The sequence below is a fragment of the Geotrypetes seraphini genome, chromosome 1 (genome assembly GCF_902459505.1).
Source record: "Geotrypetes seraphini chromosome 1, aGeoSer1.1, whole genome shotgun sequence".
Classification (NCBI taxonomy): domain Eukaryota; kingdom Metazoa; phylum Chordata; class Amphibia; order Gymnophiona; family Dermophiidae; genus Geotrypetes; species Geotrypetes seraphini.
Window position 1 is genome coordinate 290,319,139 of NC_047084.1, and position 17,173 is coordinate 290,336,311.

A 17,173-nucleotide genomic window follows, 5' to 3' on the forward strand; every position below is an offset into this window, starting at 1 on the left:
TTCAAAGCCCGTGCTGCTCTCTGTGATCCTGAACAAGTCACTTAATCCTTCACTGCCCCAAGTACCTTAGATTGTGAGCCCACTGGAACAGATAGGGAAAAAAATGCTTGAAGTACCTGTATATAAACCTGCTTTGATTGTGGTTGAAGTATAAGGAGAGATCAGAGAGGAGAGATACTGAGGAGCTGCAGAGTGAATACACTTTGATGGATTCCTCAAATGTGATAATCTAACCCACATTTGACTGCCTGAAATAGTCTAACAATAAGCACCTTATTGCATTGTAGTCTTATATTTGTTATATTTTCTTCTCAAGAGGACTTGTGGCACCATCTTCTTTCTCTGTATTCCCTGCAGTTCAGTTGCTATACTATTATCTTTTAAATGAATGAAATACTATTTCTCCCCCTTATCTGTTTACCCTATCCTTTCTGAACACATTATAGCCCATCTGGCTGTCTCACACCGATCAAGTTCCGACCACTTAGCGACCCCTTTGCGACCCATTTTCCCTCCGACCCGATTCACTAACTTCTGTCCTGATCATCTTCCGATCCACGCATGCAAATGAGGGGGAACAGCATTCAAATGTAGGCAGGCAGGCAGCGATTCACAAAAAAGAAAAAGCAACACCGACTGGGCTGGCTGATAGCAAACAAGCGACTGCTGGGGACCAGTCGTTCTCGTCGTTTCCAACTGCTCTGCCCTGAATCTCCTGCTCTCTGCCCCAACTCAAACTGCGATTCTCCTGCCGCCCTGTTCTGCCCTGAATCTCCTGCCCCAATTCTCTCCGACTCTCCTGCCCTTTCTCCGCTGTGCAAGCCCGTGGTTTGAACCCATGGGTTTAAAACGGGTTAATACCATGGGCTTGTGAAAAAGTTAAAAAAGTAAAATTTAGCTCTGTCGGGCACGGAAGGCCAGCGCATGCGCAGACCATCTACAGATGGTCTGTGCATGCATTGGGATCGTTATAGAGCCCCCCGGACACGGATCGGATCCCTCACGGATCGGATCCGATCTGTGCCTTTAGTGAATCTAGGCCTTTGTCTCTACGATACCAAACACTATCTAGATCTGCCTCCATCAGCAAAAATTAGGAATTTTACTATTTATACATATCACCTTAGTCATTGTTTGCTTATATTGGTGGAATAAGCAAGTATTAAATAATGTATAAATATAAACATACATACTAATTGAATTATAAATCTTTCTCCTTGCCTTGTCTTCCCTTGCTTTGGCTTCATACTTTCTCTTTCCTTTTCCTCACAAATAGCCGTTTGTGTATTTAACCATCCATCAACACAATCATCTAGTTTAAATTGTCTATAATTTGAATCTCTTACCTAGGATTTTGGTTTTCCTCACCATAACATAATCATATAAAATGTCCATTTTTGATTACTATATTTATTTTTTAGCAAGACACTGACAATTCAAATAAAAGTGGTTTCATTGGATGGTTCTTGATAGCCCCTGGAGAAGGAAAAGCCAAAACGGGGTACTCTGTTGGGTCATTCCAATGCCAAGAACTGTACAGATAAGCAAATTTCATGAATATTTAGCTCGACAGTTCCAGATATGTTTTCAGGTTCTTGCCCTAGCTTTGTGGTGGCAGGCAACATATATGAGACTTTTGTTTGCACAGTAAATATTTGTTTAGTAATTTTCATTTGGGAGCATGGAAGGGGATCATATGATGTCAGTGAGCTGTTATGAATAGCCGATTCTTTGGCAGGTTCATATACTTTAGCTCACGGGTTGAGGTTCAGTTGGTTTACTAAAAATACTTTATGTACAAGTAGTACCTGGAAGACTGAGCTTTGCTTGGGAAACAATCAACAAGCTAAAACTAAACCAAACCAAAATCCTATGCTTCCACACAGCCCAACAGACAGCACCAACAAGCATCACTCTCCGATCAAGCCACACCCTCGCTATCGATAAAACATCTAAAATCCTAGGCTGCATTCTTGATTCCACATTAACCATGGAAGCTCAAATCTCTAATATCCGGAAAAAGTCCCTCTTCACCATGAGGCAACTAAGACTCATCAGACCATACTTTCATCAGCATCACTATGGTCTGATTGTACAGTCGATGATCCTACCACAGCTGGACTACTGTAATTCCGTCTACATGGGAATCAAAACCTCATTGATCCATAAAAACACAGCTGTAAGACAATGCAGAAGGTATCCATCTCTGCTATTAAAGACTCACAATTAATGCACTCAAAGTTTGAAAATATGGAGAATTTACTTTGATCTAGGAATCTGAGATTGGTCAATTTTCCCCAAACCCATCTTATTTCATCAGAAATACTGTTTCACAAATATTTAAAGGAAGTTTTGGGACTTCCAAACTCAGATTCCTTACCTATTTCAAGTTGTTACTATATCCCACAAAAGATACTCTCTCAAAACAACTTGCTGACCAATATATGAGAGAGTGATAATCTGCTGGTGGACAGCAGTATAAAGATTTGCTAAATATCAACTAAATATATTGAGCATACGATGATTGGGTGGTGAGGTGATAGTTTTGGGATTCCCCCTTTGTTTTCACCTCTGTGTCTCTGAGCCTTTGATGATTGAGTCCCCAGCCCAGCTTATAACACTACCATTGAGTTTCCTTCCACAGTGAATGTTCTTCTTCACCTGGGTCACCATTTCAGATGCGCCTTCTGTTTCCAAGTCTAACTCAGCTGGGCCATATCTTTTTATGGGAAATACAGTAAAACCTTGGTTTATGAGCATAATTCATTCCGAAAACATGCTTGTAATCCAAAACACTCTGATTTTTAAGCTATATCAACTGTGGAATGACCTTCCATTTCTTTTAAGGAGTTCTGGCTCATTTCAACCTTTTCGCAAATTCTTAAAAACTACTTTATTTGCTAAACACTTTGAAAATTAATTTTACCAAACTTAGTCTTATTCTTTTCTGTTTTTTTATTCAATAACTTAACTATTGTAAACTGAGTCGAGCTTTCCTTGAATGATGACTCAGTATATAAAGTCAAGCATTAGATTAGAATAGATATCAAAGCGAATTTCCCCATAAGAAATAAAGGAAACTCAGACGATTCGTTCCACAACCCAAAAACTTTAATACAAAATACTATCCGCACTCGTATTATAAGACATCGTTCATTTAGAACAGTCGCTACATTCTTGCAGCATCAGAGAGAGAAGCACCATCGGCTCTGTTGTGATGATGTGATGCGTGTATACTGTATGTACTCCTATTGCAAGACATCGCTCATTTAGAACAGTCGCTACACTCTTGCAGCGTCAGAGAGAGAAGAACCATTGGCTCAGTTGTGATGATGTGACGCATGTATACTGTATGTACTTGTATTGCAAGATCTTGCTTGTATATCATATTAAAATTTAATAAAATGTTTTGCTTGTCTTCTAAAACACTTACAAACCAAGTTACTTGTAATCCAAAGGTTTTACTGTATGTCCTTAACATGTATTATAAAGCAGCAAAAATTACAAAAGATAATAAAATAATAATACTGTGATAGCATTCTATATTGCTATCATTTGAGGAATTTGTCACAGGTTCTGTCTTACTAGAACCTATCATAGGCCATTTAGTTTTGGTCCTTTGCATCTTATATGAAAGTAGGAGATAGAATTTCACAATTCTGTATATGCAGAAGTCGTTCCACACAGAAGTCAAGTTATTTCTTTCCTTCCTCCTTCCCTTCTTTTTTAAGCACTAAAGACCCACAGTTTTAATGGTAAATAATTATTGTGGTATCTCATCTTTACTTAAGCAGATCAAATTATTAACAAAGGGAAATGTGGAGAGGATTTGGAAGAAATAAAAAGCAGAAACTGGGGTGGGTGACTCTATAAGTTAAATTTTTTTTCTCCTAACAGTGATTTATTGATAACTTGTGATCTCCATCAGTCTGTGTAGGGTGTAGTTCTTACCTAGGCTGCAAGGTATTAACATAATCTGCTGTAGTATACTAATTTAATGCTGCCACCTGCTGGCTCTTATAGGTACTATAACTTCAGATGTGATTTTTGTTTTCTTCCTCCAGTTTGTGGCTAGGTCATTTTTGGGGAAATATTATTATTTACGTATCCTGAACATACAGTGCCTTTAGGTTGAATGGTTGAGGAGAAAATCTTTGTAGAGATAAGCAAAGATGGAAGTGATTTTTTTAAGGAAACCTGAGGAGTTATGTGAGTCTATTTTTCATGTACAATTCTATCACATTTATTTAATTATTAATCTCCTTTATGAAGAAATTTACCCAAAGCAGTATACAGTAAGTACAGTTCAACTTAAAATTTACAATTTCATTTATAGCATAACAGTAGTAAAAAAAAAAAAAAAAAAAAGACCAAATATAAACATAAACTCAAAATCAGCAAATTGAAACTTAATATTAGGACATAGACTACCTGTAAGAGAAAGTTAGTGAAACTTTAAGCCAGAGGTTGCACATATTAATTCTAGAAATCAACTTAGCTGAAAGAATTTATGCAGCTTCTACAGTTCTCAGATTTGATGGCGAGCAAAAAAGCCTTTGAATGGATACTCTTCTTATGGTTTAATGTGTTTTGATTGGGAAGATGAAATCATTCTACTTTTGTTTCCCTGAGTTAGACATTTGGAATGTGTTTGGACTAATGCAACTCAATATATTCCACAAAACAAAAGAAATGTAGCCCCACACGTGAAAATATATAACAAAAAAAAGAGTGTGAGAAGGGACACGGTCAGCCATTCTCAGGGGCAAACAGTTTATTGAACACACATAAATAAAATAATATGTATATAACATATACACAAAGGTATGTTGGTTTGATAAAAGAGTCTTTTAATCCTTAAAGTAGTGGATCCCAAAACGGTCCGTGTTTCGGCTACAAAAGCCTTCCTCAGGGGTGTATGTAGATAAGGTCCAGTAGATGGCGCTGAGATGCAGGAAATAAAACCAAAATTAAATACTCTAAAGGTGCCTTCTGCTTAACCTGGGTCCAAGTATTAAAACAGGAAAACTCTGTACCGTGTACCTTCTTACTGCCTGCACCCAGGATGGACTGCATCCGCTGCCCCGCCCTTGGCATGCCACTACTCAAACTAAAGTTGTGTCTTTAGGAGAACCTTCCCCTGTTATTTTTGCTTGTACTTTGGAAGGGGCTCCTAGAGATCTGACTAATTAAAGATTTCCTTTCTTTTCAAAAACCAGACTCTTTGATCAGGTAATGCAGCTAGCTAATGAGATGTGTAAAACTTTGGTTAAGCTTATTGACGTGACTTTAGTTGGAGATAAAAGCTTTCATTATGTTTCCTTAGTTTTATGTGTGAACTGCTTTGCTTATATTACATGGAAATACTTAGAGCATCTGATTAGTTTTCAATGTAACCACTTAGAATATAAGTGGTACCTAATGAATAAATAAATATGAAAGCCAGTATATCAGACCTAATAAACTTAAACATAGTTAATTTGGGTTAAGAGTGTTAGCTTTAATCTTGTTTGAAAGGTAGATTACAGCATTACTTCTCATTCTGCTCTGTTGCAACATGTGTCAAATTGGTTTAGAATGTTAAAGATAACGTTATATTCAATAGATGGTGCTTTCCATTGGTATAAATTGACCTTCACCTAACCAAGGAATATCAGACGAATACCAAACTTTTGCAATTTTGTACTTTATTAAATATTATGTGGTAGGAAGACCAGCTAACTCCCATGGTCGGCGCTGAGCTTGGATATTCATAAGAACCAGACCAGTGGTCCATCGTGCCCAGCAGTCCGCTCCCGCGCAGCCCGTAGGTCAAAGACCAGTGCCCTGACTGAGACTAGCCCTACCTGCGTACGTTCTGGTTTAGCAGGAACTTGCCTAACTTTGTCTTGAATCCCTGGAGGGTGTTTTCCCCTATAACAGCCTCTGGAAGAGCGTTCCAGTTTTCCACACTCTCTGAGTGAAGAAGAACTTCCTTACATTTGTACGGAATCTATCACCTTTTAACTTTAGAGAGTGCCCTCTCGTTCTCTCCACCTTGGAGAGGGTGAACAACCTGACTTTATCTACTAAGTCTATTCCCTTCATTATCTTGAACGTTTCAATCATGTCCCCACTCAGTCTTCTCTTTTCAAGGGAGAAGAGGCCCAGTTTCTCTAATCTCTCACTGTACAGCAACTCCTCCAGCTCCTTAACCATTTTAGTCGCTCTTCTCTTGACCCTTTCGAGTAGTACCGTGCCCTTCTTTAAGTACGGCGATCAGTGCTGGATGCAGTATTCCAGGTGGGGGTGTACCATGGCTCGGTACAGCGGCATGATAACCTTTTCCAGTTTATTTGTGATTCCCTTCAATGCTGGTCTGTTTCCAGATAGGGAATATCTGGTCTATTTTTGGCCTACTAAATCTTTACAGAACCTAATCAATATCGTTAAATCAATATTATAGAAAACAGAATTCAATTTATGAAATTAATAAAATTAATACGGGAAGAAAAAGACCTCAGAAACCGTTAGAAAAGACTATTAATGTCTTTTCATAGTCAGTTCATTTCTCTTTCATTGGTTACAAAAAAAAGTCTATTTAATTTTTCTTTTGTATTGCATCCGTAAAAAAGTACTCAGTGTATTCAAACACAATCTGGCTGACAGAGCGATTTTCCTATTTTCTTTTCTTTCTTTATTTTGCTTTTCAAACACTTATTATATAATAATAGTAAAGAATGGATCTATAAATAATACCATAATAGAAAAATTCCTTTACCAACAATGGTGACAATTTCCCTCTAGCCCACATTTAGGAAGAAATTACCCAAATTTTTACCAAAACAAAAAAGAAAGAAAAATAATCAGGATCAATAGCTTAATAGTCTCTAAGATCCATTAATAATTGGTGTAAACCTTTTCTAACTCCTAATTCATGAAGTTGCAAAAATTGTTCAAGCTGTAGGGAATCCCAAAATACAAATTCCCAATCTTTAAATTTCAAAATATACTTACATGGAAATTATAAATAGAATGTGGCTTCCAAAGCTAAAATTTGATCCTATTTTATTTTTTGTCCTCTTGCATCTATTTAAATAATCTGCCTACTGGTGTCAGAGAAGGGAAGAAGTAGAGGACAGTTGGAAAACAGCTGCCAAGCTTCTGGTAATAATAGGTCAGCCAGATTTCTATTTGTAGAAATGGAATGTGACTGGGCATGATTCAGCCCAGAGGATGCCAGCCTGATGACTGCAAGCTGAGTCAGTGACTGAGGGGAAAGAATAGTTATGCCTCTTTTTTTTATGTCTCAGTTTAATTTCCCTACAGTTTGAAAAAGGCTATGGCTTTTTAACCTCTCATTTTACCAAACACAATTAAGTTAATGGTGTTTAAGAGAACAAGACTGTGCAAATATTTTAACATTTTATGTGTATGAGTAGGGTTTTATTGGTAATTTGTATTGTAAATGCGTGTCTTTGTTCATGATTATGTTTTATGGGTGTAGGTATATAAATCATACTAGTCTTTAAGCCTGTTACATTAACGGGTGCTAGAATAGATGTGTCTGTCTTTCTTTCTGTCTCTCTTTCCTTGGCCACTGTCTGACTGTCTTTGCTTGTTTCTTTTTTTCTGTCTCTCTCTCTCCTTGGTCATTGTCTGTCTGTCATTCTTTCTGTCTTTGTCTCTCCCTGGCCCCCTGTCTGTCTTTCTTTCTCTCTCTCTCTCTCTCTCTCCTTGGACGCTGTCTGTCTTTTTTTCTTTGTCTCTCTCTCTCTTTGGCCACTGTCTGTCTGTCTGTTTCTTTGGGATCCTGTCTGTTTGTCATTCTTTCTGTCTGTGTCTCTCCCTGGCCCCCTGTCTGTCTGTCTTTCTTTCTCTCTCTCTCTCCTTGGCCGCTGTCTGTCTGTTTGTCTTTCTGTCTGTCTGTCATTCTTTCTGTCTGTGTCTCTTCCTAGCCCCCTGTCTGTCTGTCTTTCTTTCTTTCTCTCTCTCTCCTTGGACGCTATCTGTCTGTCTGTCTTTTTTTCTTTGTCTCTCTCTCTTTGGCTACTGTCTGTATGTCTCTCTGGGCCCCTGTATGTTTGTCATTCTTTCTGTCTGTGTCTCTCCCTGACACCTTGTCTGTCTGTCTGTCTTTCTCTCTCTCTCTCTCTCCTTGGCCGCTGTCTGTCTTTCTGTCTGTCTGTCATTCTATCTGTCTGTGTCTCTCCCTGGCCCCCTGTCTGTCTGACTTTCTTTCTTTCTTTCTCTCTCTCTCTCCTTGGCCTCTGTCTGTCTTTCTGTCTGTCTCTCTGGCCCCATGTATGTCTGTCATTCTTTCTGTCTGTGTCTCTCCCTGGCTCCCTGTCTGTCTTTCTTTCTCTCTCTCTCTCTCTCCTTGGCCGCTGTCTGTCTGTCTTTTTTTCTTTGTCTCTTTCTCTTTGGCCGCTGTCTGTCTGTCTCTAGGGCCCCCCTGTCTGTTTGTCATTCTTTCTGTCTGTGTCTCTCCCTGGCCCCTTGTGTGTCTGTCTTTCTGTCTGTTTCTCTGTCTTTCTCCCTGGCCGCTAGCCTGCCTGTCTCTCTCTGTTGCACCATGCCTGCCTGTCTCTCCATGGTCCCCTTCTGTCCCCTCCAGACCAAGATTGCTGCCTGCCCCAGCATACCTCTCCCCCCCCAAAGCAACCCCCTTTCCCTCTCCCCCTCCACTTCCCTGTGCAGCAGTAGCAGTTGGATGCCTCGCAGCACCCGCACCCTGTCGGCCTTGTCACCCTCCTGCCGTTGTTCTCGCCGTCGCTGAAACCGCTGCATATGCCGCAAGCCGCTGCACATGCCGCAAATGGAACATGGCCATGGAGGCACAAATCACGGTGGCAGGGATCATACCGTTTGAACTGCGCATGCGCGGGTAAGGGTTTTATTATATTAGATAGAATGGAGTTCATTCAGTTGTTGGAGTAAATAAACATGCTTTAAATACATTACGATTAGAATGAGTACTTCTATCCAACACTTGCCCCAAAGAGTTCTGTGCGGTTCACTAGCAAGAATCTAAGCATTCCTAGGAAGAGTACTTCAAGTTTCAGGTTTATTTAAAATTTGATTGATCGCTTAATCATACATTCAAGGCAATGCACAATTCTAAAACAATTTATAAAAACGTACAGGGAAACAAAAATTCATATAGCAGAAACATGACTTACCGGACAGACAGAAGCAATAAGGAAAACCGGGATAGAAATACAATAATTGAACGCAAATGAGGCAATTAAGGGAAACTACAAAAGGAAGGGTTTTAAAGGAATCAAGTCTTCAGCAAGGTTGAAGGGATCAGGGGTCTAAACTGATGTGCACGGTCCTAATTTGCGATGTCTAGCAATCAAAACCACCTTTAAAAAGAAAGCATTTTAATTTGCTCTTAAATCTATTGATATTTCGTTCTTTCCTTAAATAAATTGGTAATTAATTCCACAATTGAGGAGCCGTAACTGAAAAGATATATTGTCTACGCATTAACAATTTTTCTAAATAGATAAGGTTTTAAGCATATTTCTAAACTGTTTATAGTTTGATGACTGCCTTATAACCTCTGCTAGGGAGTTTCACCAAAATATGGATTCAGAGGAGAACATCACTTTTTTTTTTTTTTTTTTAAATCTTTATTGATTTTTAAACTTTGACAGTGCAATACAATTACTTGAACATAAATATTTCATAAAACGCACTATTAAATATACAATTTATACATAAAACAATCATTTTCTCCCCCTCCTCCCAATTATTAATACAATAAGACAATTATGTGTTTACAATATTATAATTAAGCAATTTTAATAATCAAAATACATTTCCCACATGAGAACATAACAATTGCCGCTGCTGGGTCAGACCAGTGGTCCATCATGCCCAGCAGTCCGCTCATGCGGCAGCCCTCTGGTCAAAAACCAGCACCCTAACTGAGACTAGCCCTACCAGCACCCGTTCTTGTTCAGCAAGAACTTGTCTAACTTTGCCTTGAATCCCTGGAGGGTGTTTTCCCCTATAACAGCCTCCGGAAGAGCGTTCCAGCTTTCTACCACTCTCTGGGTGAAGAAGAACTTCCTTACGTTTGTATGGAATCTATCCCCTTTCAACCCTCCCCTGGATGTGTAAGGAAAACCAACAACAACAACAAAAAATAAATAAATACATGACAATTATTACGATGTAGCAAATGCAGTCAATGAGCTCCACACTCTGTTAAATGTACTACTAAATCCTAAATACTCCGCATTCATTCTCTCAAATTATACATGGTACAAACATTTGTCCACCAAAACGTGTAATTCAGTCCGTCATAGCTCTTCCAATTATGTGTAACCATTTGAATAGCTATTCCCGTCATGATAAAAAAAAGACGACTTTTATATTTATCCAAAGAAGGCTTGACATGTAAAAGCATACAACAAATTATGGCTTCATAGGTTAAGGGAATTACTGAATCAAGAATAAGATTAATTTGTCCCCAAATTGACTTCCAGAAATTTAGTATCAAAGGACAATAATATAACAGATGATCCAAAGTCCCTATATCAATATGATAATGCCAGCATCTATTAGACTTGGAACTATCTAATTTTTGTAAACGAACTGGGGTCCAAAAAATCCTAAGTAATAAAAATAACCAAGTTGGTCTCATAGATGCTGACGCTGTACATTTTAACCTCCAAGTCCAAATTTGTAGCCATATAGATGCAGAAATATACTGTTTTATCTCGATGCTCCAAATGTCTCTAAGACTATTTTTTGGCTTCTTATTAAAAAATTCAGAAATTAATTTGTGCCACTGGGCAGCCTGATGTCCTACTAAATCAGTCTGGTAGCAAAGGATCTGCAAGCTATAATAAGTTTTTAAGTTTTCCATTCAGGGAACCCACTCTGAATAGCCTGCTTCAACTGCAACCACCTATACTGTTGAGATTTTAAAATGCCAAATGATTGTTGCAGTCATGAAAAATCAAGCAGTTTTCCATTAGAAATAACATCATCCAATGTCCGAAAACCTGCCTGCATCCAATTCTTCCAGGAGATCCCAGCACCGCCTACTTGGATCTTGGAGTTTAACCATAAGGACTGAAAAATAGATTTCAATATAGGAATATCTGTTAATTTATCAATAAATTTAATTGTTTTCCATGTGTCCAATATTATAATGTTGTCCTTAGCATATCTAGGTAATCTATACTTAATACATGAGATAATCTCATAGGGGACATCATTTTCCATTCTAGATATAGCCAATTTGGAAGATGCTCCATGAGCTCGGGGAGGATCCAATACATTCCCTGGCGCATTATATAGGCCTGATGGTACCTATAAAAGTTGGGATAATTTACCAATTCTAGCATATTTTCCCAGCCAAATAAATTTAGTAAGAATACTATTCAATTTCTTATAGTAGGACCCTTGAAAATAAACCGGCAACATGCCCATTTGGTAACAAACCACAGGCAAAACCATAATTTTTACTATCTGAACTCTCCCCCACCAAGACAGATGTAATGGGTTCCATTGCTCACACATTTCTGTGACCTTCAGCAATAAGGATTTTTCATTTACTTTTATCGTCTCTTCCAACGTTTTTTGGATCCAAATACCTAAATATTTTATGCCCTTTTCTTTCCAAAGGAAAGGGAATGTATCAGATAATCCTTTGGAACAATGAACGTTTAGAGGAAGAACCTTCGATTTACTCCAATTTATCTTATAACCTGAAAATTTCCCAAATCTATTAATCAAATCAAGTAAATGTGGAATGGTTGTTTCAGGATTCCTCAAATGAAGCAAAATATAATCTGCATAAGCAGAGACTTTGTATTCCCGACCTGCACAAGGAATACCCTGTATTTCCTCTGCCTGTTGAATAGCTAATAACAAAGGTTCCAGAACTATATCAAACAGCAGAGGAGAAAATGGACATCTTGTCTAACTCCCCTCTCCAGACGAAAGCGCTCTGAAAAAGTATATTATTAATATGCAATCTGGCAGAGGGGGAGCTATACAGTGCTTGAATCATTTGTATAAATTACATTACATTACATTAGTGATTTCTATTCCGCCATTACCTTGCGGTTCAAAGCGGATTACATCCAAACTAAAACAAGAATTACATTCAAAATTTGAAGGAATAAAATAAGCGATGACTTAAAATTTTTAAGGTAATAAAAATGTCGGGTAAAAGAGTTACCAACAGGAAGTAGAAGTCTTTAGGAGATAGGAATAGGGTGAATTATGGGGTTTTAGATAATGTTTGGTAAATATAAGAATATTAGAGAGTATTAAGGGTATAGAGAGTGTTGGATGTTGGGTTGGGATTGGTCGTGCTGGATAGGTTTTATGTATTTTTTGAAGAGTATGGTTTTAGTATCTCTCTTGAAGGTTTTGTAGTTTGTAGTTGAAGATAACAGAGTGGTGATTTGTCTGTCCAGTTTAGCTGCTTTGGAGGCTATTAGGTTGTCATAAAAATTTTTTTCATTTGACATATTTGGATGATGGGTGGGAGAATAGTGAGTGGGTTCTTCTGTGTCTGGTTGAGGAGGATTGATTTAGTCGGTTTTTCCAGTAGGTTGGGCTTTCTCTGTTGATAGCCTTGTAAAGCCTTGTAAATCCAGAACCAATACCAAACCAATCCATAGCTTGATACACAAAGGTCCATTCTACACGATCAAAGGCCTTCTCTGCATCCAAAGAAACAGAGAAAGCCGGATCATCCATGGCTTTTGTTAAATTCAACATATGAAAAGCCAATCTAGTGTTATTAGAAGAATGCCTTTGAGCAACAAACCCTGTTTGATGCATACCAATAATGTAAGGGAGAGCCTTGGTCAAGTGTAAAGCCAATAACTGAGCCAAAAGTTTTCCATTCACATTTATCAAAGAAATAGGCCTGTAATTTGAAACCAACATGAGATCTTTATTTGGCTTTGATAAAACAATAATTAACGATTCTGCCATAGTACCTGATATACAACCTTTAGTTAGTTGAGCCTGATATAAATTTAAACGATGAAGTAATAGGGTAATTTGGAATGACTTGTAAAACTCTACAGTGAAACCATCACCACCTGGAGCGGATCCAACTCTAAGGGACTTCAATGCTGTTTGTAATTCTTTCATTGATATAGGTGCCTCAATACTTTCTCTCATATGATCAGGAATTTTAGGTCCCTTAATTAATTAAAAAAATTCTTAAGACTCAGAAGAATACAAAGCTTTATAGAACTTTAAAAATTGTTATAAAATACTTGCAATTTGAGAGTGAGTCTCACCCTTTTCATCTTTAATCGCAACAATTTTTATTTTTATTTTTTTTGCTTTGAGATAATTAGCTATTATTCTTCCTGTCTTATTCGAGTTTCCATAATACAAAGCCTGTTGAGAAAATAATTATTTTCTAGCCAGCTGAGAGGAAATTTCATTGTATTTATATTTAGCTTTTAAAAGAGCCTGTAGAATAGATTGTTCCCATTTCAAAGCCAATTGTGACTCCAAGTCTTTAATATTTTGTTTCAGATCAGAAAATTCCTTTCTAAGTTGTTTCCTAATATGAACCGAATATGAGATTATTTGTCCCCTCATGGTAGCTTTCAAGGCATCCCACAAGGTCTCCAATGAAATTTCCTCTGAGGCATTAATTTGAAAATATTCATTCATTTTTAATTGAAATTCTTCAAGAAATTTTGAGTCTGCAAGCAATGTATTATTAAATCTCCAAATTACAACACCCTCCAAAAGCACAGGTCTATAAATCACCTCCCATCCAAAAAGGAGAAAAGACCTCAGTGTCCAATAGGGGCTCTATAGGCTACCCACATAGACAAGCTAGTTTCAAACAGAATTTGATACTAGCAGACACATCCTCGGTCAAAAACTCCCAAACTGTGAAATTCTATTTTAACTTTATTATCTTCTTTTTTCTTATAGTTTTCAAAAACCTCTTTTCTTCTTATTTTCAAAAACAGTCTCTTTCACTTATCAGTATAATTTGTAATATTTTCAAAAATTTTCAATAGAAGTCACTTATCTGAATGTCGTTGTTCAAGTGTAGTCCTGGGGTTTAGAAAGCAGGAAAAACTGCTCTGTGGAGAAAAAGCTGAAAGTAAACATTCTTCCACATAATCCAACAGGGCTCCCTGTTTTGCTAAAATGCTTCTTCAGGGATTTGCTGTAAAAAACAAAAAACAGATTGTAGAAAACTTCAAAAACAATAAAAATAAATCAAAAAGACGATAGCTTTACCCACAGCGATCATTCACCCGCTTCAACTCCTGTCATAAAATGGCCCCTCGGCATTCCTGCTGATAAGCAACTCAGCATGTCATCACGCAAACGTGATGATGTCATATTCATTCAAATCCACTAGTCCCATAACAAAAAAGACCAGAAAAATATAGCAACCAAAAAAACACACCAAAACATTCAAAACCAGGGTTCCAGTCCACACCACTATTCAAACCCATGGGAGTAAAGGTTTGTAGAGAAAATATCCAACTCTGTTCCCTTTTCAATAAAAGTTGCTTGAAGTCACCACCCCGTGCAGAAGGGAACACCCTCTCCAGAACCCAGCAGCGCAAGTCCTCAAAAATATGATTAAAGTCAATGCAATGTTGCACCATAGGAGCTTCAACTCGTTCTCGTGCAAGACAAGAGCGATGCTCAATGAGGCGTATTTTCAATGCTCTCGATGTCTACCCACATATAATTTCCGACAAGGACATCCGATAATATACACAATTCCACTGCTGGCACAATCTGTATGATGATGTAAATTATACAGTTTTTGATCTGTTGGATTCACAAAGGATGAATACACCTCCATAACACTGCAAACAGAACAATGTCCACACTTATCATGTCCATTTACAGCATTCCCATTCGTTTGCTCATTCACAACTTCAATTGCCACTCTACTCGTGGGGCATAGCTCATCTTGAATAGATTTATTTTGTGAAAAAAAAAACATCATAGTGCAATCACGAAAACAGGGGTGCACTGACAAGCACTCCCAATATTTCTTCAAACTGCGGCCATAAGCACTCCCCTGCTGGGAATAAGGTAGTACACAAGTAATCCTAGAGTTCACATCCTGAGATTTAGAGTATTCTAGAAGACGTTCCCTTGGATTATACAATGCCCTAGTATAAGCATTCTTTACACATTTTTCTGAATACCCTCTATTATAGAGTTTCTGTTTTAACATAACTGACTGACGTCTAAACTCGTCCTTGGTAGAACAGATTCGTCTATATCTCAAAAATTGAGAATGGGGTAAACTCTCTTTTAAATGTGTAGGATGAGAGCTGGAAAAATGTAGGAAAGTGTTCCGATCTGTGGTTTTACAATAAACGGTGGTAAAAAAATTAGAATCTCTAATCTCTACTAGGACATCTAGGAACGCAATTTGTTTCAAATCAAATGAGCATGTGAATTTGATGGTCTGAGTATACCTATTCAACTCATCCACAGCATGCAGAAGATCTTCAACTGTTCCTTCCCACAGCATAAAGATGTCATCAATATACAAGCACCATAATTTAGTATTGAGGAACCAACTTACTGGATAAACATATTCTGCTTCAAAATGAGACATAAAAAGATTGGCTAATGCAGGAGCACATGATGCCCCCATTGCTGTCCCACTGCACTGCTGATAAAAAACATTCTGAAACACACACACACACAAAAAATATATATTCTGAAACACACACAAAAAAATTAATCCTGATGCATATCAGGGGCGTATACATTAAAAAGCGCCATCTTGTTTTCCCCCAAGCTCATGTCTACATGGATCCATCTGCCTAGGGGATTTGCAGATTTTAATTTAAATGTAGCTAAACACTTACTACTAACTAAGATAGCCGCCCCAGCTTTTTTATCCACAGAAGGGGCAAATAAACATTCACTAATCCAACCTCCTTTTAGCTTTTTGGATTCTGTGGCATTTAAGTGAATCTCTTGAACGTAATAGATATCAGCATTCTGTTTCTTTAAAAAATTAAGTGTTTTCTTTCTCCTAATTGGATTATTGAGGCCATTGACATTTAATGAGAATATTTTTAAAGACATCCTAGATAAATAAACCAAACATTCCAATCAGAATCTTACCTATCAAAGTATTCCCCAATAAATAAATTCCCATACACATCCATTCCCCCACCCATACACACCCATCCCCCCACCCTCCCCAACCCCATCCCACCCTTACCAAGACAAATTGACATGGTGAACTTGGTTTGAGACAACAGACCCTCAACCCACCCTTCTCTACTGGGAAAATACTGTTTGTGTGTGTGTGGGGGGGGGGGGGGGGAGAAAGTGGGTGACATTTCAAAATTTTTGAAAATGAAAGATATTAGTGTCTACCCCATAGTTTTCAGGCTTGCTGAGATGAATATCGACACTCTGATGCCATTTAAGAATATTATTTGTATGTATTAAATGACATGTTCTCTTAGCTTGCACATTTTCTTAGCAGTTTTGATTTATTTTGCAGGCTTCTATAACTCTGCAAGTATCTTACTTCCCTCCGCCTGGAGCGACTCCAGTGCTCCCACCACCACCTCCTCCTCCTGACCCCACCCCTGCTGCTTCTGCTGTTGAGCTGGACACTCTCACCGGTAAGGAGGCTATTTTGTGAGATGTATATAGGAAAACCTGTCCTTTGTTTGGTATTTGGGTACTGTAAGCACCTGCTGAAAATACAAAATTATTCCCCTCTTTTACGAATGCATAGCATGGGTTTTAGCACCGGCAGTGCCGGTAACTGCTCTGATGCTCATAGAATTCCTATGAGCTTATTTCTTTCAGGAGTAGGTCTAGTGAAGCCTCATCGTTCTTCGGCGCCATTTTCTCTGGCGTGCTCAGATCAGGTTTCTGCTTCTTCCCTCCGATCAACGCAGATTCGTTTTTCGCTGATTTTTGAGGTGACATATGGACTCAGGCAGTTATATTCTGGGTAAATCGCGAGGTGTTTTTTTGTTTTTTGCAAATTAAGCACTTTTTAATCAGTTTCGAGTGTGAGTGAAGAGAAGCAGTTATTTCATGTTGTGGTCTCCACTGCAGTCAGACCACGTCTCTTAATGATGTTGATTTGGATTGAGGCGGTTGAAGTTTGTTGTCTGCAGGAGGTTTCCTCATTTAATGTGAAGTCTTGAATGATCAGTTCTTGTGGTTG

The 17,173-nt window shown here is 38.1% G+C and overlaps 1 protein-coding gene across 7 annotated transcripts in view; it reads left to right on the forward strand.

Moving 5' to 3' along the window:
- The window catches only part of DYSF (dysferlin), a 539,803-nt gene that overhangs the window by 114,092 nt on the left and 408,538 nt on the right, over nt 1–17,173 (forward strand). For all 7 annotated transcript variants that reach the window (XR_004540213.1, XM_033953409.1, XM_033953435.1 and 4 more), the window contains exon 5: nt 16,493–16,616. Coding sequence is in view for 6 of the 7 variants with exons in the window: in XM_033953409.1 (XP_033809300.1) it covers nt 16,493–16,616 (124 nt within the window). In the remaining variant the exon portion in view is untranslated. The remainder of the gene's footprint in view (nt 1–16,492; nt 16,617–17,173) is intronic.